Source organism: Procambarus clarkii, chromosome 14 (assembly GCF_040958095.1).
Source record: "Procambarus clarkii isolate CNS0578487 chromosome 14, FALCON_Pclarkii_2.0, whole genome shotgun sequence".
Lineage (NCBI taxonomy): Eukaryota > Metazoa > Arthropoda > Malacostraca > Decapoda > Cambaridae > Procambarus > Procambarus clarkii.
The window spans coordinates 48657210-48684578 of NC_091163.1; the positions used below are offsets into that span (position 1 = coordinate 48657210).

The 27369-nt window shown below is 47.0% G+C and overlaps 1 protein-coding gene across 4 annotated transcripts in view; it reads left to right on the forward strand.

Annotated features, from left to right (window-relative positions):
- Nucleotides 1-27369, forward strand: part of LOC123752293 (uncharacterized) — a 148071-nt gene that overhangs the window by 72664 nt on the left and 48038 nt on the right. For 3 of the 4 annotated variants that reach the window (XM_069324605.1, XM_069324604.1, XM_069324606.1), the window contains one exon: nt 20314-21015. In XM_069324605.1, the coding sequence (XP_069180706.1) occupies nt 20314-21015 (702 nt within the window). Of the gene's footprint in view, nt 1-7086; nt 7221-20313; nt 21016-27369 lie in introns of those variants that run through there. The other variant, XM_069324607.1, reaches the window with a different exon arrangement.

Genomic DNA, 27369 nt, shown 5'->3' on the forward strand with positions numbered 1-27369 from the left:
TCCACTGAACATTTAGTACCGAATGTATTTTGTTCAAACCAGCTGGGAATTCATTAGAGCGAGGTTCGTTAAGAGTGAGGATGCATTGTACAGCACATTACAGTGGAACCTCGGTTGACGAATGCCCCTCTTTACTAATTTTTTGGCTTACGAGCTCAATTTCTTCATAAAATTTGACTCGGTATACGAGCTCTGCCTCGCTTGGCAAGTTTGTTGATACACATATAGGTTGACCGAGCGCATGGTTCCTGGTTTACCAGTGTCTTCCACTTAGGGGCTTAGTGACGATCGCGTTTGAATTCTTTGTGAAGAATTTAATTGTTTTTTGCTTTCTTGAGGGAGCCCTTATCCGCTCCCCGGAGCTATCCTGGCTGATAGGGATATACAGTGACACCTTGGCTTACAAATGCCCCAATTTAAAAACATTTTGAGTTACAAGCCCAATTTCTTCAAAAAATTCAAATCAGGTTACGAACTTTGCCTCGGAAAACGAGTTTGTTGATACGCGTATGGCCAACCTAGTGTGTGGTGGCACGGTGATAGTGTCCCAGTTTATCAGTGCCTCCCGACTAGTGACAATCGTGCCTGAATTCTTTGTAAAGAATTACAGTTGTTTTCGGATTTTTGGCTCTTCGAACATATTTTTTTTATTGTATATCTAGCCATGGGTCCCAAGAAAGCCAATGATAAGAATCAAGCCAAGAAAACACATGTGAGAATGACCACAAGGAGCATCAACAAGAGGAATCTGAGGAAATGTCTTCAAGGGAGGAGGAGGAGGCAGTAGAGAATGTCCCTTCCTCAACAGTTAGGAAGTGGTGTAGGCTGTGAGAAGAAATGCAAACTTTTGTTGAAACGACTTACCCAGAGCAAGCTGTAGTAGGAGCTTGCTCTGCTTTTTTTGCTTTTATTCACTATATACAAACATTATATATAAGTATCTATATGCTTTGTTCACCATAACTGTTCATCTAAACTGGTATAGTGCACAAAGAGCATAGTGGCCACCCTTGCACAGCATGACAAGTCAGGAATGTGATGCCACCACCCTCACCAAAATGGCTTCTCCCAACACCCCTTTTGCTGTTATATATAACGTGTATATATAGTGTAATAAGTATCTACATTTGTGTTCACCATAACGAAGCACTAAGTTGGTATGATGAGTCTAAAAGTAGCAAGGAGTGGCCGGTACACCAGCTAGCCAGCCAGTCATTGGCCACCACTCCCTCCCTCACCTCACCTGACTTGCCAACATTCTCCTCCCACCATACCGTTTTTGCTTTTTCACTATATACAGACATTATATGTAAGTATCTGCATGTTTTGTTCACTATAGCAAACCACTAAGCTGGTATAGTAAGTGCAGACAGCAACATGTGACCACACAGATTCGGCAGACGACGCTACAGCCCTCCCTCCCTCAACATTACTCCTCCCACAGTACAGTGCAAATTATCACAACAATCCTGCTATTATCAGAATCCTGGTCATTATTATCACAGTCAGGGGTCTTCTGTAATACTATCATCACTAAATAATACTAGTTACATATATTTTTTATTTTTAGGCGATGCTGTGGTCACAAGCTGAACAGCAGTAAGCTCATGTTGCATGCCCCAGCCTTGGTGGCTCACTCAGTACTGAGGCCCCTCACTCCCGGGAATGTTGCCCACGATTTTTTTTTAAATGTCGTCTGTTTACAAGAGCCCTGAGGAAGGTGATGTGAAACCCGTGTATCTGCGGGTGGTTTAAATCTTGTGTAGTACTCCAAAATGTCACATGACGTGATACGCACTTTTGTGTAAGTTACTCAACACGTTATATGACGTGTTGAGCAGTTTAAGGGTTAAGGCTCTCTTTCCTATTCGCCCTGTAAGTTCTACCCATGAGTTCTAGGGGTTATCTTCCATAGAGCTTTCAGGATTCCACTTCCGTAGGAGTTCTTGCTGCTCAGTTTTTGCCCCGCCCTTGGGGCCAGCTGTGGTTTTCGTGGCCTTAGTTTGGCCTTGGGTAGAAAGTTGTGTTGTCTTGCTGGTTGGGATGCAAGATACTGCCCAGCTTGCCTACCTACGTAGTGGCTGTGTTCTGTTCCTTTGGTGATGCTGTATTCTTGCGGGGTTTTTCTTTTATTTTTGTTTAACTTCCTTGGAGAGTCGGTCTTCCTTGTTGGGCAATTCGTTCACGTTAGGGTATTTGGGTGGCCCTTCACTAAGTCCCTCTGATTGTACACGTCACAGGGGTTCAGCTTTTAGCAGTTTTCCCCTTGGTAGTTTTGGGTTTAACTGGTTTTGGCAGTGCTTTGCCTGGGTTTCCCATAGCAGTCTCCCATTTCCTGGGGGCCCTGGAAATCCCCGTTGAGGCTCAGTTGACCAGTGGATGCATCTTCTGAGTTCCACCTCGCCTTGTGCAAGTTTGAGGGTTATTCTGTGCTTTTGTCTCAGGGTGACAGTCACCTTTTATGCCTTTATCATGCTGCTTGTTGGGTCAACGACACCTTTGACCCAGAATCTTGCGAGACATGTTCTCTGCTCGTGCTCTAATTTCTCACACTCTTCACACTGACATTCGGGTACAGGCAGCTTCAGCGTTGCAAGGGATCCAGACTTGAGGGTGTTTGTTGCTTCGACTCTGGTTCCATCTGCACTTCTCAGTCCTTTCCCTGTTGTTCGCTCTGCCCTCTACCCCCCCTGCTCCTGACTGTAGCAGCTTCGGAGGCTCCTGCTGAGGTTTCTGGGTCCTACCAGCAGACCCCCCTTTTTTCTGCCTTTTCCCTGGACTCTACCTTTTCTGCAGGGGTAGTGGACATGGAGGACGGCTCTGCCCTAGGGGTCCCTGTTGCGAGTTCCCGGGTCTTTGTGGGGAGCCCACTTGCAGCGCTTGGGTTCTTTGCCTCTTCTTGGGCCTTTTGTGCCTTCTGTGTAGGGGTTTTTCGTCCCTTTCTGGGGGTGGGGGGGGGAGCCCATATCCAGGCTGACATGTATATTATTAGACATTGGCATCAGTGTGAATGGAGTTTTAGGCCTACTGGGGACCACAAGCATGGCCGGGACCTGGCCCCCCCTCAGAGAAGCACGAGTAGCAATGGTCTCTAGAAATGCACATGTGTAATTACCAAAGTGTAACTACCTAAGTGTAGTTACAGGATGAGAGCTACGCTCGTGGTGTCCCGTCTTCCCAGCACTCTTTGTCATATAACGCTTTGAAATTACTGACGGTTTTGGCGTCCACCACCTTCTCACCTAACTTGTTTCAACTGTCTACCACTCTGTTTACAAAAGTGAATTTTCTTATATTTCTCCGGCAGCTTTGTTTCGTTAGTTTAACCACCGTGCTGCGCCGAGTTTATTGTGAAATTCCCCCGGGGCGCATGAAATAAAGTGTTCCCAAAAAATTCTTTTTTCTTCGTAAAATGATAAATTCCCTTCCCTGAACATGTCTATGTAAAAATAAATACAAATTCCACTTACTTTGGCTGTGGGGACGTGGACAAGGTGCTCTGTGACGTCATCAGGGCCTGGTCGCCCGTGCGTGACACGCCCAGACACGGTCGTGCGGGCCATTCAAGCACCGGGTGTTGCCACAAATATATTTTCAATTATTTGTTTTATGTATTTCCAATGCGGTTTTATTTGTTTTTTATCGTATATGATGCATATTTGTGTACTTTACAATATGTATACAGTAGAACGTTCATAATGTTCCATGGAACTGTGATACATGTGTCAGTAATGTGTCCACAATAAATGTTTATTGTCGCAATATTACCTGTTAAAAATTCACTAAAATGACAGTATGTACAGTTTCACATACTATTTACACAGTAACACACTGTATTACACACTCAGTACTTTGGAGGTGCGTAATAGTCAACGAAGTAGTCCATGGTACACAGCGCGACTTCGCTCTCAGTGCACCAGCTACAGATAGATTTTTGTTTCCTGTTTCATCGTTCTGTGCGCTTGCAAATAACGCACTCACATACACCCTTGGCTTTAGTACTTGTAGGTGGTATGTAGCCAAGCTTGTAAAGCATAAAGTAGTAGTGAAACGATTATAGGAAAAGCTCAATTTGTAAGGTAGTCTTGAAAAGATCGCTTTGTATGGTCCCATACAGGAAGAGATTCAGCTTGCCTCAAGAGTGTCCGTCAGTCAGGAAGAGATTCAGCTAGCCTCAAAGAGTGTCTGTCAGTTAGGAAGAGATTCAGGTATTCTTGAAAATATCTATGGAAATCACCATCATGGAAGCCGCTAACACTGTTCATCTATGCTACTTGTATCAGATGCATCATCACTGAACGCAGAAAACGATTACTCTATGTATGATCTAACTAAATTGGAGATAGCATAGGATTGCAAGGGTGACGCTCAGAGCTACAACTGGATACGCTCGCTGTATCGTCCTCATAGGTGCTGTATCACCTGCATCCGACCTTTGTGTTAAGTCCTTATTGCGCCTAGCTTCACCAATATTATGACCCTTATGTTCTTCAAACAATAAGGTTTGAATTTCACCAACAGAGCGTTATCTTTTAACACCGCGTCGAATAGGTGTTTGGGAGCCAGAGGCGCGTGCGCCACCCATGGTTGCTCATTCAGTACTAACCCAGCCAGCAGCCCTAGGGCATTCTGGGAATTTTTTCCAAGATGACTGCCTCTCACTGGAGGTCCTAAGAGTCCATTTCGTACACAACCAACCTCGTACACATTTATAATTGGTTCCGAAAAATCAAAAAGAGTTTTCTCGGTTGGCGCAGTTTCCTGCCGACCGAGAATACTCGGTTTGCGCAGTTAAGTGGTTAAAGGTATGACCTCTTGTTCTTGAAGTTCCGGGTCTCGGGAATTCTTCCCTATCAATTTTATCGATTCCTGTTACTATTTTGTATGTAGTGATCATATCGCCTCATTTTTTCTTCTATCTTCTAGTTTTTGCATATTTAATGCCTCTAACCTCTCCTCGTAGCTCTTGTCCTTCAGTTCTGGGAGCCATTTAGTGGCATGTCATTGCACCTTTTCCAGTTTGTTGATGGGCTTCTTAAGATATGGGCACCATACAACAGCTGTATATTCCAGCTTTGGTCTAACAAAAGTTGCGAACAATTTCTTTAGTATTTCAACATCCATGTATTTAAAAGCAATTCTGAAGTTAGAAAGTGTAGCATAGGCTCCTCACACAATGTTCGTAATGAGGTCTTCAGGTGACAGTTTTCTATCAAGAACCACTCCTAGATCACTTTCTTTGTCAGAATTCTTTAAAGATTTTCTCTCATAATTTATAGGTTGTGTGGGGTCTGTGTTCTCCTATTTCACATTCCATAACATGGCATTTATTCACATTAAATTCCATTTGCCAAGTGATGCTCCATATACTTACTTTGTCCAGGTCTTCTTGAAGAGCATGACAATCATCTAGGTTTCTTATCTTCCATATTATCTTAGCATCATCAGCAAACATGTTCATATAATTGTGTATTCCCACTGGTAGATCGTTTATGTAGACAGTGAACATTACCGGTGCAAGAACTGAACCCTGTGGTACTCCACTTGTGATCGACAGCCCTCCAATCCGATACCTTACCTCTGATTATGGCCCTCATTTTTCTGTCAGGAAATTTTTCATCCATGTTAGAAGCTTACCTGTCATCCCTCCAATATGTTCCAGTTTCCAGAACAACCTCTTATGTGGAACTCTGTCAAAAGCATTCATTTTAGGTCCAGATAGATGCAGTCAACCCAACCATCTCTTTCCTGTAAAATCTCTGTGGCTCGATCATAGAAACTGAGTAAGTTCATTACACAGAATTATCCACATCGAAAAACCATACTGTCTGTCTGATATATAGTTTTTCTCCAGGTGTTCTACCCATTTATTTTTAATTATTTTTCCAATATTTTGACTATTAAACTTGTCAATGATACCGGTCTATAATTAAGGGGGTCTTCCCTGCTGCCACTTTTGTAGATTGGAACTATGTTAGCCTTTTTCCACACATCAGCTACAACTCCTGTAAACAGGGATGCCTGAAAAATCAGTTGAAGTGGAATGCTGAGCTCAGGTGCACATTCTCTCAGAACCCATGGTGAAACTCCATCTGGACCAACTGCTTTGTTCTTACTTAGCTCCTTGAGCATTTTTTCCACTTTGTCTCTAGATACCTCTATGTGCTCTATGTTGTTCTCTGGAATTCTTATTGTATCTGGTTCCCTAAAGATTTCATTTTGTACAAACACACTTTGGAACTTTTCGTTTAGTGTTTCACACATTTTCTTTTTATTTTCTGTGAATTTTTTTCCCATATTCAACCTCTGAATATTATCCTTTACTTGCAATTTGTTGTTTATGAATTTATAGAATAGACCTAGTTATGTTTTACATTTGTCTGCAATCCATTTTTCAAAATTTCTTTCTGCCTCTCTCCTCACTGTTGTGTAGTTGTTTCTTGCATCTTTGTATCGCTGGTATGTTTGGGGGTTTGGCCTCTTCCTGTATTGATTCCATTTTTGTGTCTTTTGGTCTCTGGCCCTCTCGCAATTTCTGTTGAACCAGTCCTGTTTCCTAGCTCTGCATCTCTGTTTTGGTATAAATTTTTTGTGCCTTTATCATATATTTCACATAACTTGACATACATCTCATTTACTTCCTTGCCTAGCAACAAGTCTGTCCAATTATACTCACTAAAAAAATTCTAAGGTTGTCATAATGTCCTCTCCTGAAGTCAGGTTTTTCAACTGCTTCAACCTCCTTATTTTCTTCCTGATTATAACGCATTGCGTACTTTATTTCCAAGTTTACTTTTTTTTACTTTATTTTATTTTATTATTTTATTTTACATACTTTATTGTGTGTGGCGCATTCTATGTCTGCCATCAACGGGGCCGGGCACCCAGAAAGGTAGGCACCCCAACACAAACCCCTAATCTGGTTAAAACAACTACAGAAAACTAACAAGTAAACAGAACTCCCCAATTGAAAAACTAGCATGACGTCACACTTGCTGTGTCACTTTTCTACGCAGCTTCCCCCCCCCCCCCCCTCCAAGAAGGAGGGGGAAGGGGAAGCCCCAGACCCATCGCGCCGGCTATCCACCTGTCAGTTCGCGGCTGATGTGATTGTGGCTCGGTCGTGTGGCTCCAGCTCCAGATTCTCTCATGTGTTGTGCTGTGCCTTGTGTCCAGTACTGCTCTTATGGTGGCGTGCGAGCTGGGAGTAATATTCACAGGTACTCAAGCTACATGTGCTTAGGGTTCCCTTCCCTGAGTGCCCTGTAAGTACTGCCCTTGGGGCTTGGGGTTATCTTCTACAAGTCACCTTGGGACTACCTCTGTTGGTCTTTTGCTGCTCGGTGATTGACCGCCCCAAGTGTGTTGGGGGGTTTCCTCCCTTGTTTACCTTGGGGGTAAGTGGTAGTATTTGCACTGGTAGGGGCGCAGGGTACTGCGCAGCTAGTTTTCACCTATTACAGTGGCCAGATTTTTTTCCTCCTGGGTACATTGTCCTTTTGAAGGGGTTTTCTTTTCATCTTTGTTTGTGCCTGGTGGGGGGTGTCTGCTTTTGTTCCCCTACCCCCAGTTATCTTAGTGTCTTAACCTCCTATGTTCAGTGGTACCCCCTTGCTTGGCCCCCGTGAGTGGACACGTCTTGGGGGTGGTTCAGTTTTAGAAGTTTGTTTGATAGAAATGGGCGCCGGTTAGCAGTACCCTGCCTGGGCTTACCCTTCTCGATAACAGTCTAAGGGCTCTGGGAAAACCTGTGGGGGCACAAGGGGTTCAATGGATGTGACCCCTGGGTCCCCTTTTGCCTTGTGCGAGTTTGAGGGTTAATCTGTTCCCTTGTCTCAGGGCGACACTCATTGTTTCTGCCTCTGTTATGCTGCCTGTTGGGTCGGTGACACCTTCAACCCGGAGTCCTGTGAGCATTTTTGCTTGTTTGTGACTCACTTTACCCAATTCACTGATGACACTATCCAAGTGCAGGCAGCTCAGGCGTTGCATGCTATCTTGAGGTTATCTTGAGAGGATTTCGGGACTTGGTGTCCCCGTGGCCCGTTCCTCGATCAGGCCTCCACCCCCAGGAAGCAGCCTGTAGCAGATGTCTATCTCCCAGGCACCTCTTTACTGCTAGGTAACAGAGGCATCAGGGTGAAAGAAACAGCAGTCTCCGTGGTGTAGTGGCAAGACACTCGCCTGGCGTTCCGCGAGCGCTATGTCATGGGTTCGTATCCTGGCCGGGGAGGATTTACTGAGCGCAATTCCTTAACTGTAGCCTCTGTTTAACGCAACAGTAAAATGTGTACTTGGACGAAAAAACGATTTTTCGCGGCAGGGGTTCGTATTCCAGGGACCATAGGATTAAGGACTTGCCCGAAACACTACGCGTACTAGTGGTTGTACAAGAATGTAACAACTCTTGTATATATCTCAAAAAAAAAAAAAAAAAATTGCCCATTTGTCTCCGACTCCACCAGGGATCGAACCCCGAACCTCAGGATTATGAATCCGAAGCGCTGTCCACCCCAGCTGTCAGGCGTCAGGTGCTAGGTTTAGGTTGCTGCAACATGCTAGGTTGATTGCTACCCCGGATGCCCCGAGGCTACCCTGCTTTGCTTGTAGGGACCCGGACTTGGGGGTGTTGGTCGTTTCGACCTTGGTTCAGTCCGCACTCCCTCGTTCTTCCCCTGCTGTGTTTCATTCTGGTCCCATCCCCCTCCTCCTTACTTACGGCACCGGAGTGGGGGGGGGGGGAGTTTAGAGGATTCTGAGACTCGGGAAGTTTTGGGGGTTACCCCTCCCGGGGTGGCGACGGAGGCATTCGATTCGGTTCCTCCAGTTGTTGTATATGAGTCTGATCAGTGGGCCCCCCTTCCTCAGTGTTTTACGACTGCCCCGGCTTCTTTTTAGGCTGGGCCTTTGGAGGACAATTCGGCCTTGGGACCTGGTATAGAGGTTCCCAGGGTTAGGGGGGGGGTGGCTGGCTTGGGGACCTTGGGCCCCATTGGACCCCACCTGGGTTTTCCTACCCTTTGAATGGGGCTTACTGTTACAGGGAGTGGGGGTTTTCCTTCCCTTCCCCCTCAACATACGAGTTGGTTTTGGTGATGGTCCCTCCCTGGTTCAGTTCCGTGTCCCTTTGGGTCCGTCGGTTCCGTCCTTCTTGTGGGAAATTTTAACAACATTCTTATCTGGGACATGTATTCTTCAGTGTCATGTCACAATCATGTAAGAATCATATCGGGATCCTGCATGACTCTTGGTCAAGTATACCAATGGGCCCATATGTGCCTCTGTGATTTTGTGCTTGATTATCTAGGGTCTCGAAGGTTTGAGAAGAACTTCGATAATTCACATATTATTGGAACGTCTGTCAGTTTCTGGTGAGGATTTCTTGGACTCATTGGTCCACTTCCGTACTACTTTATCATCTTTCAATACTATATCTAATTATTTTCTAATCACATCTCATTTCCGTAATCTGTCTTGGCAATAAAAATAATTGTTAAATAAACATTGTCGGCTACCCTCTCCGAAAGAAGGGTGGAGTCAGCTTGGACCTCATGCATTCTGAGCATGGCCCGAGGGAGATAGTTTTGTTTCTGGACAGTATAACATGTGTTGGTGTTCTGCGACCGTTCTCACGGGTAATACACCGCACTAGCTACTCTCTCTCTCCAGTCATAGCCCCCTTGATACTGGGGGAGTTCTGGATTTTTTATATAGGGAAATTGAATAGTTTTTTCTCTGAATGCAGGTGTAGGGTGGCTCGGAGTGATGCCCCCTCCGTCTCTACTCTACTCTACGCCTACTTTTATCCTAATGCATTCGCAACGTAGGACATAATCCACTAGCAATGTTCCCAGAATATTACATGGCTGAGCTGTGTCGTGCCACTATAGTGCCTACACTCTACATGTGAGATTATTCGGTCTGGCTACACTATCAGCCAGTGTCGATTTTTGAATAAGTGTTGGGTATTGTTTGTGGTATGTTGATTGGGCATTTTGCATGTATCTTAACCCTTAAGCTGCTAAGGGGTCCTGAGGAGATTTACACCCCTGTGCACAAGAAAAAAAAAAATAAAAAAAATTATTTTGTCTTCTAAAAATGTTAATTTGTGTTCCCTGAGCACGGAAAAAAAATCGTAGGTGACATATTTTGGGCGCAATAGGCCGAGGAAGTCTGGCAAAAAGTGGGCGTTGACAGAGCGGTCGTCAGAGCCGGTCAGCGTCACCCGCGCTGATAGATGGGAGTTGCCACAAAGATATTATCACTTAATTATTTCAATGTCTCTGATTTGATTTTTCTTAGTATTTTTGCAGTAATATTATTCAATAGTGTGTAGTGTGATATATTTATATAATAAAAGAAGTGAATCATCGCTATACTCAAAAGTATGGTGTGCATATTAGTGATTCAATTATTAAGTTCATAAAACAATAAGCAAATAGTTTTGCTGCTATTACACTCTATACACAGGTTATATATAAGTATCTGCATGTTTTGGTCACCATAACGAACCACTAAGTTGGTATTGAGAGTCGAAAAGCAACGAGGAGTGACCGCCACACACCAGCCAGCCACTCGTTGCCACTCACTCCCTCAACAACGCCTCACTCGCCCACTTTCTCCTCCCACCGTCCTGTTTTATACTTTATTCACAATATACAGACGTTATATATAAGTATCTACATGTTTTGTTCGACACAACTGTACAACTAAGCTGATATAGTTAGTTCAGGCACTAAGAGTCGTCGCTATACACACAGCTGGCGGCTCCCTCACTGATTCAAGATCACACGCACTATACTTTCTCCCCCAACAATACTGTTTGCAGTGTTATTACACTATATACACATATTATATATAAGTATCTACATATTGTATGCACCATAACTGTACACCTAAGCTTGTAGAGTGCCCAAAGAGCATAGTGGCCACCCGCTACACAGCTAGACAAATCATGCAGACGATGTCACCTCCATCACCCAAATGGCTCTTCCCAACATAATCCTTTTGCTGTTATTACACTAATACACACATTATATAGAAGTATCTATATTTGTGTTCATGATAGAGAACCACTGAGCTGGTATGGTGAATGCAGATAATAATAGGTGGCCACACAGTCAGTAAACGATGCTATCTTCCTCCGTCCCTCAGCTTCACTCATCCCACAGCGCTAATTATCACAACAATTCAGCTATTATCACAATCCTGGTCATTGTTATCACAATCAGGGGTCCTCTGTAATATTGTCATCGCTAAATAACAGCAGTTATATATTTATTTTGACATTTTTCAGCGATGCTGTGGTCACAAGCTGAACAGCAATGCTGTTTGCTCATGCTGCGTGCGCCAGCCTTGGTTGCTCCAACAGTACTGTGCCTCTCACACAGGAGAATATTGCCCACGATTTTTTACAAAAATGGCGACTGTTTACAAGAGCCCTGAGGAAGCTAGTGTGAACCCTGTGTAGCCGCGGGCCATTTGAATCATGCCTGGCACCCTATGGCGTATATATACACCATGCGCACCGTGGGACATGTTACTCATGACGTATATATACGCCGTGCGCAGTTTAAGGGTTAACGTTGGCTTAATATGTCCATATATATTGTTGTTCGTTACACTGTGGGGCATAGCCCAGAATTTCGGTAACTTTTGATTTACTTTTTCAGCGACTGAATCTTTTCTTGACTCTGGGCACTCATTCATTGACCCTCATTCAATGCCTGGCTACATCCTTATATATACATTGGAACCTCTTTGTATATATAGTTGAGCTTGTATATTACGTTAGCAATTGCTAATTAAGTCGTGTTAGTTCATCATATTGATTATATTCTCGTGTCCCTAGCTACCGGTGTGTTGACCATATTTAGTCATTTCATTGCATATTTACATATTTCCTACCTCTGTGCTTCACATTCTTGTGCATATTGGCTATACTAATAATAATGCTAGGCTGGACTATGTACATGTTCAGTTCCCTGATTTTTAACTGACCAGTGTTCAGTTATAGTGCAGAGTTCTTTCCTCTTCTTGTATCACACTACAGACTGCCGGGTATGCAATGTCTGGAGGTGGATGTCGATTTCCATTTAACGACTCCTGCCCCCTACAGTTCATTTTCATTGGGACGGGGGGAGTTCGGAATTACAGCCCTGGTTACGAACTTTTCTTTGAGTTAGTTTTCCATACGGGAATTTTCATTTTAGTGCAGTACATATCCTAAGTAGTTTTCCTCATACATTACTCAGCAACATGTGCGTTGTTCTGCCCTGCTGGAGTTGGTTGCACCATTTCTGCGGGATGGGGCATCACTGTTTTCGCTTCACGTCTTACGTGTTGGCTCGTGGTGCTCGCTTACCTGCTTGATACCTGCTTGATGGGGTTCTGGGAGTTCTACTCCCCAAGCTCAGCCCGAGGCCAGGCTTGACTTGTGAGAGTTTGGTCCACTAGGCTGTTGCTTGGAGCAGCCCACAGGCCCACATACCCACCACATCCTGGTTGGTCCGGCACTCCTTGGAGGAATAAATCTAGTTTCCTCTTGAAGATGTCCACGGTTGTTCCGGCAATATTTCTTATGCTCACTGGGAAGACATTGCACAAACGCTGACCTCTGATGTTTATACAGTGTTCTCTGATTGTGCCTATGGCACCTCTGCTCTTCACTGGTTCTATTCTGCATTTTCTTCCATATCGTTCACTCCAGTATGTTGTTATTTTACTGTGTAGATTTGGGACCTGGTCCTCCAGTATTTTCCATATGTATGTTATTTGGTATCTCTCTCGTCTCCTTTCTAGTGAGTACATTTGGAGAGCTTTGAGACGATCCCAATAATTTAGGTGCTTCATCGCGTCTATGCGTCCCATATATGTTCTCTGTATTCCCTCTATTTCAGCAATCTCTCCTGCTCTGAAGGGGAAAGTGAGTACTGAGCAGTACTCAAGACGGGACAACACAAGCGACTTGAAGAGTACAACCTGTGATGGGATCCCTGGATTTGAAAATTCTCGTAATCCATTCTATCATTTTTCTGGCTGACGCAATATTTGCCTGATTATGCTCCCTAAACGTTAGGTCGTTGGACATCATTATTCACAAATCCTTGACATGCTGTTTTCCTACTATGGGCAGATTCGATTCGCCGTACCGGAGTACCTGGAATTTATCACTGTTAAACATCATGTTATTTTCTGCTGACCAATCGAAAACTTTGTTGATATCTGCTTGTAATTTTTCAATGTCTTCCGCAGAGGTAATTTTCCAGCTGATTTTCGTGTCGTCTGCAAAGGATGACACGAAACTGTGACTTGTATTTTTGTCTATTTCTGATATGAGAATAAGGCCTCAAAGTTTCCTCGTTGGCCTCTGCCTAGGCCCCTGGTTTTTCGGTTTTCTTCACCATTTTGTCCTTGCTGTTTGCGGGGTCTGCTGTTGGGCTGTTTCTGCAAGCTGTTTCTTCTCGTTGTCATCCGTTGTCGGTCTTGTTGATCCTTCAAGGGTCCCAGGGGGTGGGGATCCTCCAGGATGGGGCATGTCTGCTCGCCCGGGTTGGTTCTTTCCTGGCTCGCCAGATTTGGGTGCCTGGTGCCCTGATGGACATTCCATCTGGTTCCCTGACAACCTTCGTTTCAGGCACTGCTTGCTCGGTGTCCATACCCGGGGCTGGTGGGGGTCTTCTCGAGTCTTTGCATCTGGTACTCTACTTTTGACTTGAGTCTATCACGATCTGTTCAATTTTGTTGGGACGGGGGGAGCTCGGTGGAGATCAGGTGGCTTCGTTGATGGTGTTCCACCTGCATGCTGCGTCTCGGTGGCTGTATGGGGCTTCCTGGCGATCCTTCCTCTTTCTTTTTGTCTCTTTGTAGGTATACTTCTCTTTTCGTTGAGGTGGCCTTGTCCTTTCTCTAGTGGCTGTTTCGGGACCGTCTTCGTATGCCGCGTTCTGTCGCCTCGTGTCGTGTGGTGCTGGCGGAGCTGCTACGGCTTGCTTTTGGTTTTGATGTTCCTTCTCCATCATTTCACAAACTGTCTAGGGCATTGTTTAACCTCCGGCCTGCTCTTGCACCGCCTGAGCTGTCCTGGTCTTTGGACATGAGGCTCTCTTATCTCTTCCCCTCAGTTGGTTGTGGCCCTCTTTGGCTCCGGATTGTTTCTCAGAGGTTTCTACTCCTTTGGGTTCTGGTGTTAGGTTTGTTTGTTGCAGCCGTTCTTCTTTTTCTGGTGAAGTTGGGTTGGCTTTTTTCTGGAGGAGGTCCATGGGGTTGTTGTTGCTTGGTTGGTTTTGGCCAGGGGTGCATCTTCTTGTGTCTGGTTGTGGCTCTCAGCAATTGCCTGCATGCCGTGGCCTCTGTGGCCCCTGGACATGCTTTGAGTTGCCCCAGGTTCCCTTTGTCCCTTGTTCTGGGGTTCTGGTCTCCCGGGTTGTCTGCAGGGTCCTTTTGGTGTTGCCTGTTGTCTTTCGGGTTTTAGGCACATGGTGTCTGCCTTCCAGGTTTGTCCCTCTTTTGTCCTTAGCTTTGGGTAGATAGCTCTTGGGAGCCGAAGGGGGCTCCCCACAGAACTCCCCGCCATTTTCTGGGTGAGACCCGGAAGCTTCTTGGTAGCCCTCCCTTTCCCCGGTTGGCTGGTTTTTTCGCGTGTTTTGACATCCACTCATGAACTGACAAGTGGATAGCCGGTGCGATGGGTCGAGGGGCTCCCCCTTCCCCCTCTCAGGGAGGGTGAAGCTGCGCAGACAAGCAGCGCAGAAAGTGTGACGTCATGCTCGTTTTTCAATTGGGGAGTTCTGTTTACTTGTTAGTTTTCTGTAGTAAAGTAGTTTTAACTAGATTAGGGGTGTTTAGGCCACAAAATTGTTTTGGATTTCTGTGCGCGTTTCCCCGGCTGGCCAGCAAGGCGGCTTTCTGTCTTGTTTACATGTGACTGTGTGTGGCTCAAGTTTTGGAGGAGTTTTTGCCTCCGTCTGGAGGTACTGTGGTACCTGAGCTTACGAATTTAATCCGTTCCCAAAGATGGTTCATAACCCAAAAATTTGTAAACCGAAGCGAATTTTCCCATAAGAAATATTGTAAATTGAATTAATCGATTCCACACTCCCAAAAATATTAACTTCAAAGTAAATTTTATACCTAATTCATCCTAATCTTTAGTACTAAAGTATGTACAGGTTATTGCTTAAATTTATTGATGACTCTTGTTGGTGTATGGAAGACGGTGAGGAGGGGAGAGAGGAGGAGAGGTGTTAGTGGTTGGAAGGGGAGTCCCCTTCCATTATAACATCAGGCGGTGATGACTTCTATGGGGTAATCCCTCTCCTACGTTTTGCAGGAGCACTACTAGGACCTGGTTGTGGCTCACTGCTTGCTTGTCTTACTGAGAATCTGTCTAAACACACTTGTTTTTCCCAACATTTTAACACTTGTCTGTAGTGAGATATCATATAGCCATTTAAAAGGTCAATGCAATGGCCTGCTACAGCTTTATCTGGGTGAGTTTTTTTAACAAAACTTTGCAGTTCTTCCCATAATTCACACATTTTCTTAACCCCTAAGCTGCTCGGGACTATTAGGCCTTCAACACCCACAGGCGCAACAAAATAAAAAATAAAAATAAAAAAATTATTTCGTCATATAATTGTTCATTTGTGTTCCCTGATCACAGGAAAAATAAAAAATAAATCCTAACTGGCATATTTTGGCTGTAATATGGTGGGGGAAGTCTGGCAAAAAGAGGCGTTGACAGAGCAGGCGCCAAAGAAGGTCTGCTCCGCCCCAGCTGTCAGGCATGAGTTGCCACAAAGATATTATTACCTAATTATTTCAATGTCTGATTGTTCTAATTTTTTTGCAGTAATATTATTCAATAGTGTGTAATGTGATATATTTATATAATAAAATGTGTGAATCATTGCTGTACTCAAAATTATGTTGTGCATATTAGTGATTCAATTATTATGTTCATAAAACAATTTACAAATAGTTTTGCTGTTATTACACTATATACACAGGTTATATATAAGTATCTGCATGTTTTGTTCATCATAACGAACCACTAAGTTGGTATTGTGAGTCAAAAAGTAACAAGGAGTGACCGGCACACACCAGTCAGCCACTCACCACCACTCACTTCCTCGCCAACATCCTCCTCCCACCATATTGTTTTTGTTTTTATTCACCATATACAGACGTTATATATAAGTATCTACATGTTTTGTTCACCATAACTGTTCAACTAAGCTGGTATAGTGCCCAAAGAGCATAGTGGCCACCTTTACACAGCATAACATGTCATGCAATTGATGCCACCACCCTCACCAAAATGGCTTCTCCCAACACTCCTTTTGCTGTTATTACACTATATATATACACAGTATATATAAGTATCTACATTTGTGTTCACCATAACGAACTACTAAGTTGGTATGCTGAGTCAAAAAGCAACAAGGAGTGGCCACCACACCAGACAACCACTCACCACCACTCCTTCCCTCGCCATCCTCCTCCTCCCACCATACTGTCTTTGCTCTTATTCTCTATATACAGACGTTATATATATAAGTATCTACACATTTTGTTCACCATAGCAAACCACTAAGCTGGTATAGTAAGTGCAGACAGCAACAGGTGGCCACACGTTCGGCAGACGACTCTACAGCCCTCCCACCCTCAACATTACTCCTCTCACAGCACAGCGCAAATTATCACAACAATCCTGCTATTATCAGAATCCTGGTCATTTATATCACAGTCAGGGGTCTTCTGTAATACTATCATCGCTAAATAATAGTACGTACATATATATTTTGACATTTTTAGGCGATGCTGTGGTCACAAGCTGAACAGCAGTGCTGTGAGCTCATGTTGCGTGCACCAGCCTTGGTGGTTCACTCAGTACTGAGGACCCTCACTCCTAGTAATGTTGCCCACGATTTTTATTTAAAATGGCGTCTGTTTGCAAGAGCCCTGAGGAAGGTGATGTGAACCCTGTGTATCCGCGGGCCGTTTAAATCTTGCATAGTACTCCAAAACTACATATGCAGTGATGCACACTTTTGCGTCAGTTACTCAAAAGTTCATATGCAGTATTGGGCAGTTTAAGGGTTAATGAGGAAGGGACATCCTCTAGTGCCTCTACTCATAACTATTTTCTTAGATTGAACCTTACCACTGACTTTCTTGGGACCATGGCAAGATATATAATAATTACCTTTATGTTCAAATACCCAAAAATCCCAAAACACTGAAATTCTTTACAAAGAATTCAGGCGCGATTGTCACTAGGCGGGAGGCACTGTTAAACTGAGGCACGGTCGCCGTGCCACCAAACGCTAAGTCGGCCATACGTGTATCAACAAACTACTTTACCCTAGGCAAAGTTCGTAACGCAATTTGGATTTTACGAAGAAATTGGGCTCGTAACCTGAAAATTCGTAAAGAGGGTCATTTGTGAGCCGAGGTATCACTTTACTTCTCCCGGAGCCGTGTGTATATGTAAATGTGTGTTTGATTATTTGTATATGAGTAATAGTATGTTTTATGGCCGCCTGTTGTTTCTTTTCCAGGGTACGTTTTCCGCCAAAAGTTGTGGTGCTTCGAGCTCCGTTTTGGGTTCAGGTTCATTTCCAGTTTCCTTTGGGTTCTTCAGTTTCATCTCCCGGAGATTTTCCTCTCAAATTTCTCTTGTACAGGTTTGGGTGGCCCTTGGTGGTTTCCTCCAGTGTGGCCCAGTCTTGGCCTCTAATCTGGCCCTGACCTCTATTGAGGGGCGGTCCCTGGGTATTCCTGGCTTGCAGACGGCTGTCTTTCTTTGGCCTGGGCCCCAGCTCTGGGGTTTTCTCCTCTTTTGTCTGTTTTGTTTGCAGTCTAGGTTGTTCCTCAGTTCCTGGCAGCTTCTGCTGCTGCCATCCTCTTTCTGCTTTGTTGGTGATCCGGGGTTGGCGTTCTCGTGCTCCCGGCTGGATCGTGCCAGGGTTCGGGTCTCTGCAGGTCGAGGTAGGCCTTGTTGTAAGTTTCTGAACCGGCGCCACCTTCTCGTACGGGGTGTTGGCCCTTTCGTGAGTTGCCCCCACGGGAGCCGGGGACACTAAAACCCAAAAATCATCTCAAGATAACCTCAAGATATTGCCCCGTTACCAGGATGCTGGTGGGGGGGGGGGGGCAGGGACTCGTGCTGTTCCCATGATTTGTGGGTTTTTCGGGTTGTGTCATCCGGCCTGTGGTGGCATTGGGCGGCTCCTCTTCCTACCGGGGGATTCGTGGCTGACTTCCCATTCACTCTGTCAGGTCATCTTGGAGTGGGTGAGCTTGGGAGTGGTCGAAAAGACCTTGTCCCTCAGGTGGGTTTCCCGCCTGTTTCCAGTACCGAAATGGGACTGTGCGGATATGTGGTTCATTCTGGACTTGTCCTGCTGAACCTTTGGATTCCTTGCCCCTCCTTTCGGATAACTACTCTGTCCCTGGTTTGGCTTCTGTTAGAGCCGGGTTGTTGGTTGGTGATTCTGGATCTCTGGGATGTATATTGGCACCTCCCTATTCATCTGGAGTTCAGGGACTGGTTAGGTTTTGTGGTGGAGGGGCAGGCTTACCGCTTTCGTTGCCTTCCTTTTGGGTTGAATCTGGTGCCTCGCATATTCACGTGTCTTCCCGGTTCGTGGTGGCCCTTCTGCATCTGCTAGTGGTTCAGGTATAGGCCTATCTCGACAACTGGTTGGTGTGGGCTCCCAGCCGGTCTGCTTGTCTGCTCTCCAGGGGGATGATTCTTTCCCAGTTCACCGGATTCTGGTTCCTGGTGAGCTGGAGGGAGTCTCATCTGGTTCTATCCAAAGGTTTGGACCCAGCTGGGCCTCGTGAGGGACTCTCGGAACACTTCCTTGTGTCTCCAGGGATTCAAATCCAGGGATCCCATCACAATGGTTGTACTCTTCAAGTCACTTGTGTTGTCCCGTCTTGAGTACTGCTCAGTACTCACTTCCCCCTTCAGAGTAGGAGAGATTGCTGAAATAGAGGGAATACAGAGAACATATACGGCACGCATAGACGCAATAAAGCACCTAAATTATTGGGATCGTCTCAAAGCCCTCCAAATGTACTCACTAGAAAGAAGACGAGAGAGATATCAAATAATATACACCTGGAAGATACTGGAGGGCCAAGTACCAAATCTACACAGTAAAATAAGAACGTACTGGAGTGAACGATATGGAAGAAAATGTAGAATAGAACCAGTGAAGAGCAGAGGTGCCATAGGCACAATCAGAGAACACTGTATAAACATCAGAGGTCCGCGGTTGTTCAACGTTCTCCCAGCAAGCATAAGAAATATTACCGGAACAACCGTGGACATTTTCAAGAGGACACTAGATTTATTCATCCAAGGAGTGCCGGACCAACCGGGCTGTGGTGGGTATGTGGGCCTGCGGGCCGCTCCAAGCAACAGCCTGGTGGACCAAACTCTCACAAGTCAAGCCTGGCCTCGGGCCGGGCTTGGGGAGTAGAACTCCCAGAACCCCATCAACCAGGTATCAACCAGGTATCCCTCCGGAGGCATTGCTGCTGCTGCAGTCCTGCCTTCTGCTGTTTGGGGGGAGGGGGTTCCCCGGGTCATGTGGTGGTTGCTCGAGCAGCTGTGCAGGAGTCTGACCTTTCCCGTGCCGATTTACTCACTGGGTCGGGTCTGGCTTCAGCGTTTGGTAGCTCCAGGGAGCCAGAGGAACTCTACACAGAAAACCAGCGTTGAACGTAATGAAATGCCATTTTCTGGGTGAGTCCCGGAGGCTCCCCGGCACCCTCGCTCCCTCCGGTCGGTGGTTTCCATTTTGTTTTTGATTCTCGGCCTCTGAATTGGGGTGTGAGTAACCGGTACGGGAGGTCCAGGGCTCCCCCTTCACCCTCCCAGGGAGGGAAGGGCTGCGTGGACAAGTGGTGTGGCAGTGTGTATGATGTTTGCTTGTTTCTTTAGATGGGGGGGGGGGTGGAATCTGCCTCTCTATTCGGTCTTTGGTTGCAATTTTTCTTACCATGTGGGGTCTGTTTTGTTATGTCTACCTTTCTGGGTGCTAACCCCAGTTGATGGCAGATATGGAATGTCCCCAAATACATGGGGTTTCCATAGGCCATTGCTCCCTTTGCCTTTTTGAGGCGGCCAGGTTCTGGCTTGTGGTCCTCGGTAGGCTGAACTCCAGATGACTGATGACCCCGGACTAATATGCGCATATCAATCCGATAGCTCCAGAGAACCGGAGGGACTAACACAGAAAATAATTTTTTTCGTTGTAAATACATGTAACTTAACCAAATATTCTTTATCCACAGGATAACAACCCAGAGGAATGTTCAGTGTGTTTTAACAATTATGATGACACTCTGCTACGGCCTCGCACTCTGCCATGTGGTCACCCATTCTGCTCCCAATGTATTGACAATGCTATCAAGAATGGTCAGCTGAGCTGCCCCAGCTGCCGAGCCCAGCACACTGCCACTGCTGCTACTCAGTTCCCAATCAGTTATGGTATGGAGGCCTTTATCAGAAAACTAAAAGGTATGGAGGTTGTGCCAGTGAAAACGGTACCCACAAAACCCAATAAAGCTCCGACCAGAGGCATCAGTAAGAAGTTACGTTCCATGGTGCAGGAGCAGAAGAGCAGCATCAGCTGCCTCATTACCAGCTGTGAAGAGGTACTGTCCCAGCTGGGTGAGTACCGGGGGCAGCTGGGGGACTGGAAGACTCAACACCTCCAGCTCCAGGACAGACTCTATGCTCTGGTAGAGCAGAACAAGTCAGCAATGAAGCTCTTGGAACTGGAGGATACCAGTGTGGTGGATATGACAACACAAGGAGAGGAAGGGAAGACTCAGCTGCAGGCCATGTTGGGGAGCCTCGACACAGTCAACACAGTACAGGAGGTTGACACAACCATAGACACAGCTGATGAGTGCAGTATGAAGGTAGAAGATTGGCGCCAGAAGTGCCAGGAACTCTTCCCAGATGTCAACACTGTCCACACCTCAGTGAAGGTATGCTGCTGAAGGTCACATTGTTCTCGCCCAACTGAGTGTAGTATTGCCTCTATATAAACACTTTTGATATGGAGACACATCAAGATGAGAGTAAACTTTATATATATAGGATGATATGGAGACACATCAAGATGGGAGTAAACTTTATATATATAGGATGATATGGAGACACATCAAGATGAGAGTAAACTTTATATATATAGGATGATATGGAGACACATCAAGATGAGTAAACTTTATATATATAGGAAACTTTTTGTTTTAAAGCCTGAAACATTTTTATTAATAAAGTCAACTGTCATCTTGGTGTTTCTCTACACTGTGGTCAGCACTCAGTGTACACTACACTGTGGTCAGCTCTCAGTGTACACTACACTGTGGTCAGCACTCAGTGTACACTACACTGTGGTCAGCACTCAGTGTACACTACACTGTGGTCAGCACTCAGTGTTCACTACACTGTGGTCAGCACTCAGTGTACACTACACTGTGGTCAGCTCTCAGTGTACACTACACTGTGGTCAGCACTCAGTGTACACTACACGGTGGTCAGCACTCAGTGTACTCTACACTGTGGTCAGCACTCAGTGTTCACTACACTGTGGTCAGCACTCAGTGTACACTACACTGTGGTCAGCACTCAGTGTACACTACACTGTGGTCAGCACTCAGTGTTCACTACACTGTGGTCAGCACTCAGTGTTCACTACACTGTGGTCAGCACTCAGTGTACACTACACTGTGGTCAGCACTCAGTGTACACTACACTGTACTCACCTTGTTGTACTCACCTAGTTGTGTTTGCGGGGGTTGAGCTCTGGCTCTTTGGTCCCGCCTCTCAACCGTCAATCAACAGGTGTACAGATTCCTGAGCCTATCGGGCTCTATCATATCTACACTTGAAACTGTGTATGGAGTCAGCCTCCACCACATCTCTTCCTAATGCATTTCATTTGTCCACCACTCTGACACTAAAAAAGTTCTTTCTAATATCTCTGTGGCTCATTTGGGCACTCAGTTTCCACCTGTGTCCCCTTGTACGTGTTCCCCTTGTGTTAAATAGACTGTCTTTATATACCCTATCAATTCCCTTCAGAATCTTGAATGTGGTGATCATGTCCCCCCTAACTCTTCTGTCTTCCAGCGAAGTGAGGTTTAATTCCCGTAGTCTCTCCTCGTAGCTAATACCTCTCAGCTCGGGTACTAGTCTGGTGGCAAACCTTTGAACCTTTTCCAGTTTAGTTTTATCCTTGACTAGATATGGACTCCATGCTGGGGCTGCATACTCCAGGATTGGCCTGACATATGTGGTATACAAAGTTCTGAATGATTCTTTACACAAGTTTCTGAATGCCGTTCGTGTGTTGGCCAGCCTGGTATATGCCGCTGATGTTATCCGCTTGATATGTGCTGCAGGAGACAGGTCTGGCGTGATATCAACCCCCAAGTCTTTTTCCTTCTCTGACTCCTGAAGAATTTCCTCTCCCAGATGATACCTTGTATCTGGCCTCCTGCTCCCTACACCTATCTTCATTACATTACATTTGGTTGGGTTAAACTCTAACAACCATTTGTTCGACCATTCCTTCAGCTTGTCTAGGTCTTCTTGAAGCCTCAAACAGTCCTCTTCTGTTTTAATCCTTCTCATAATTTTAGCATCGTCTGCAAACATTGAGAGAAATGAATCGATACCCTCTGGGAGATCATTTACATATACCAGAAACAAGATAGGACCGAGTACAGAGCCCTGTGGGACTCCACTGGTAACTTCACGCCAATCGGAGGTCTCACCCCTCACCGTAACTCTCTGCTTCCTATTGCTTAGATACTCCCTTATCCACTGGAGCACCTTACCAGCTACACCTGCCTGTCTCTCCAGCTTATATACCAGCCTCTTATGCGGTACTGTGTCAAAGGCTTTCCGACAATCCAAGAAAATGCAGTCCGCCCAGCCCTCTCTTTCTTGCTTAATCTTTGTCACCTGATCGTAGAATTCTATCAAGCCTGTAAGGCAAGATTTACCCTCCCTGAACCCATGTTGGCGATTTGTCACGAAGTCCCTTCTCTCCAGATGTGTTACCAGGTTTTTTCTCACGATCTTCTAGATCACCTTGCATGGTATACAAGTCAAGGACACTGGCCTGTTGTTCAGGGCCTCTTGCCTGTCGCCCTTTTTGTATATTGGGACCACATTCGCCGTCTTCCATATTTCTGGTAGGTCTCCCGTCTCCAGTGACTTACTATACACTATGGAGAGTGGCAAGCAAAGTGCCTCTGCACACTCTTTCAGTATCCATGGTGAGATCCCATCTGGACCAACAGCCTTTCTAACATCCAGATCCAGCCGGTGTCTCTTGACCTCCTCTCTCGTAATTTCGAACTCTTCCAAGGCCGCCTGGTTTACCTCCCTTTCTCCTAGCACAGTGACCTCACCTTGTTCTATTGTGAAGACCTCCTGGAACCTCTTGTTTAGTTCTTCACACACCTCTCTGTCATTCTCTTTATACCTGTCCTCGCCTGTTCGAAGTTTCAATACCTGTTCTTTCACTGTTGTTTTCCTTCTGATGTGACTGTGGAGTAGCTTTGGTTCGGTCTTGGCTTTGTTTGCTATATCATTTTCAAAACTTTTCTCTGCTTCTCTTCTCACCCTGACGTACTCATTCCTGGTTCTCTGGTATCTCTCTGCTTTCTGGTGTTCTGTTATTCCGGAAGTTCCTCCACGCGTGCTGACTGTGGTCAGCACTCAGTGTTCACTACACTGTGGTCAGCACTCAGTGTACACTACACTGTGGTCAGCACTCGGTGTACACTACACTGTGGTCAGCACTCAGTGTACACTACACTGTATTCACCTAGTTTTGCTTGCGGGGGTTGAGCTCTGCTCTTTCGGTCCGCCTCTCAACTGTCAATCACCTACGGCCCCGGAAGTATCCAGGCTGACATGAATATCCTTAACTTTGGCATCAGTTGATGTGGGTGGAGTTCTAGGCCTACCGGTGACCACGAGCCAGAACCTGGCCCCCTCAGAGAGGCACGAGGAGCAATGGCCTATAGAAATGCACATGTGGTTTTGGAGCATTCTATATCTGCCATCAACCGGGACAGGCACCCAGAAAGGTAAGCACCCCAAAACAAACCCGTGTTCTGGTTAAAACGGCAAAAATAGACAAACGAGTGGACAGAACTCCCCAAATGAAAACTAGCAAATGAGCATGACGGCACACAAGCTGGGCCTCATGTCTGCGCAGCTCTCCCCTCCCCGGGAGGGGGGAAGGGGAAGCCCAAGACCCTCGTGCCAGCGATCCACACTCCAGTTCTTCGGCTGGTGTGTTGCATCGCAGTCGTGTGGCTCCAGCTCCTGACTTTTGTGTTGTGTTGTGCTATGCTTTGGTTCAGTGCTGCTCTTACGGTGGCGTGGGAGTGGGGAGTATTATTTCAAGGTACTCGTGCTGCATGCGCTTAGGGTTCCTTTCCCTAAGTGCCCTGTAAGTATCGCCCTTGAAGCTTGGGGTTATCATCCAGAAGTCACCTTGGGTCTACCTCTGTTGGTCTTTTGCTGCTCAGCGACTGGCCACCCCGAGTGTTTGGGGGGGGGGGGGGGGTAGGGGGGGTTCCCGCCCTTGTTTACCTTGGGGTAAGTGGTAGAATTTGCACTTGTAGGGGTGCGGGGTTCTGCGCAGCTAGTTTTCACCTATAACAACAGCCGGCTCTGTTCCCTTCGGGTACGTTGCCATCTTGCGAGGATTTTTTTTTTTTTTGATTGGTTGTCTGCCTCGATATTACTTTCCCATTTTACTTGGGTTGCTTTTGTTTGGTGGTACCCCCTGCTTTGCCCTCGTGAGTGGACACATCCCGGGGGTTCAGCTTTAGCAGTGTTGTTTGGTAGCTTAGGCGCCGGTTAGCAGTACACTGCCTGGGATTACCCTTAGCAGACCCAGTCTAGTGGCCCTGGGAAACTCCGCGGGGGCACTCGGGTCCGATGGATGTGACCCCTGAGTCTCCTCTCGCTTTGTGCAAGTTTGAGGGTTGCTCCATCCCCTTGTCTCAGGGCGACGCTTATTGTTTTTGCCTCCGTCATGCTGCCTGTTGGGTCGGTGACACATTTGACTCGGAGTCCTTCGAGATTTGTTACTTGTTTGTGACTCAATTCACCCAATCTATAGATGACATTGTTCGGGGTGCAGGCAGCTCACACGTTGCAGGATAGGTTTAGGTTGTTGCAACGTGTTCGGTTGGTTGCTTCCCCGGATACCCTGAGGCTGCCCTGTTTTGCTTATAGGGACCCAGACTTTGGGGTGTTGGTCACTTCGGCCTTGGTTCAGTCTGCGCCCCCTTGTTCCGTGCTGTAATTCATTCTGTTCCTCACAGCCATCCCCCCTGCTTCCGGCTCATAAATGTCTGAGGGCTTCGGGGTCGGGGCAGGGTTTAGAGATTTCTGAGACTAGGGCGGTTTTGGGGGTTGCCCCTTCCGGGGTGGAGATGGAGGCATTCAAGTCTGTTCCTCCAGCCGTAGCTCCAGGGTCTGACCATTGGGCCCATTCTCTTTCTGCCATTCTGGCCGCCCCGGCTTTTTCTTGTGAGACCGGGGCTTTGGAGGACGACTCGCTCCTGGGGCCTGACGTGGAGGCTCCCGGGGTTGGGGAGGAGCTGGCTTGGGGGCCTTGGGCCCCGTTGGACCCATGGAGGGTTGGAAGACTCTTCGAGCGAGGCTTACTGTTACAAGGAGTGGGGTTTTCCTTTCCCTCCTCTGCATACGAGTTGGATTTGAGTTCGGCTCCTCCCCTGGTTCGGTTCCGTGTCCTTGCAGGTCCTTCAGTTCCGTCCTTCCAGAGGTTTTCAGCTTCCCGCGTCTCGCCTGCTAAGGTGCGGGCAGCCATTGCGGCTTACCTCCTGCACGACCCGGAGTATGCCTCCATAATGGATCCATCTTCTTTCAGGTTTGGGGCTTCGTCTCTGTACCGGGTTTGTTATGAGGTTCAGGGTTCGTCCTGGCTTATGGACTGCCCTTTGTTCTCGCTGGATGCTTGGGAAGCATTCTGTCGTACCCGCACGCTTGAGTGGCGCGAGGCATTGACTGTGGTCCAGGTTTACCTGGGGGGACACTTTGAGCACCTTAATGAGTGCCTTTTTGCTCCGGCCCTTCTGCTGGATGTTGGCACGGTTCAGCTTCACGTGCAGGTTCCTTCCCTGTCGGCTGCGCTTGTGGCAGAGGACTTACGTGCATGTGGCCTGTTGGCTGCGCTTGTGGCTGAGGACTTGTGCACACGTGGCCTGTTGGCTGCGCTTGTGGCTGAGGACTTGCACACACGTGGCCTGTTGGCTGCACTTGTGGCTGAGGACTTGCGCACACGTGGCCTGTTGGCTGCACTTGTGGCTGAGGACTTGCACACACGTGGCCTGTTGGCTGCGCTTGTGGCTGAGGACTTGCGTGCACGTGACCTGTTGGCTGCACTTGTGGCTGAGGACTTGTGCACACGTGGCCTGTTGGCTGCGCTTGTGGCTGAGGACTTGTGCACACGTGACCTGTTGGCTGCACTTGTGGCTGAGGACTTGTGCACACGTGACCTGTTGGCTGCACTTGTGGCTGAGGACTTGCGCACACGTGGCCTGTTGGCTGCGCTTGTGGCTGAGGACTTGCGCACACGTGGCCTGTTGGCTGCACTTGTGGCTGAAGACTTGCGCACACGTGGCCTGTTGGCTGCGCTTGTGGCTGAGGACTTGCGCACACGTGGCCTGTTGGCTGCACTTGTGGCTGAAGACTTGCGCACACGTGGCCTGTTGGCTGCACTTGTGGCTGAAGACTTGCGCACACATGGCCTGTTGGCTGCACTTGTGGCTGAGGACTTGTGCACACGTGGCCTGTTGGCTTCGGTCCTGCGTTTCTTTTCCCTCCTGGAGCTGTCTTCGGATTGGCTTGAGGATGTGGTGGAGGCGCTTGGGGCCGTTCCTTGGGTCTGGTGCTTTGGTCTCGGCTGGTCGTGCGTTGTCTGCACTTTTGAAGTTGTTTGCGACGATCCTGCGGGATGCACTGTCGTGGTTTTTCGCTGCACGTCTCTCGTGTCGACAGGTGGTTTTTGCTTCCTCCTTGGAATCCGCTTGGGCCCTGGCTCTTAGACTGTCTTTGCCCTTTTGTCTTTTGATGTTTGCGGCCTCTGCGGTCGAGCAGGATATGCGAGCAGCACCTTCCAGCTGCTGCCCAATGTCTGACTTGTTGGTTCTCTGGGGTTCCCGGGTGGGTTCTTCCCAGAGGGGTCATGCCAGGGTTCGTGGTTCTGCTCGTCGGGTAGGCCACAGGTGCCAGTTTTGGAGCGATGCCACCTTCGGTCCCGGCTGCATCTGGTGCAGCCAGGT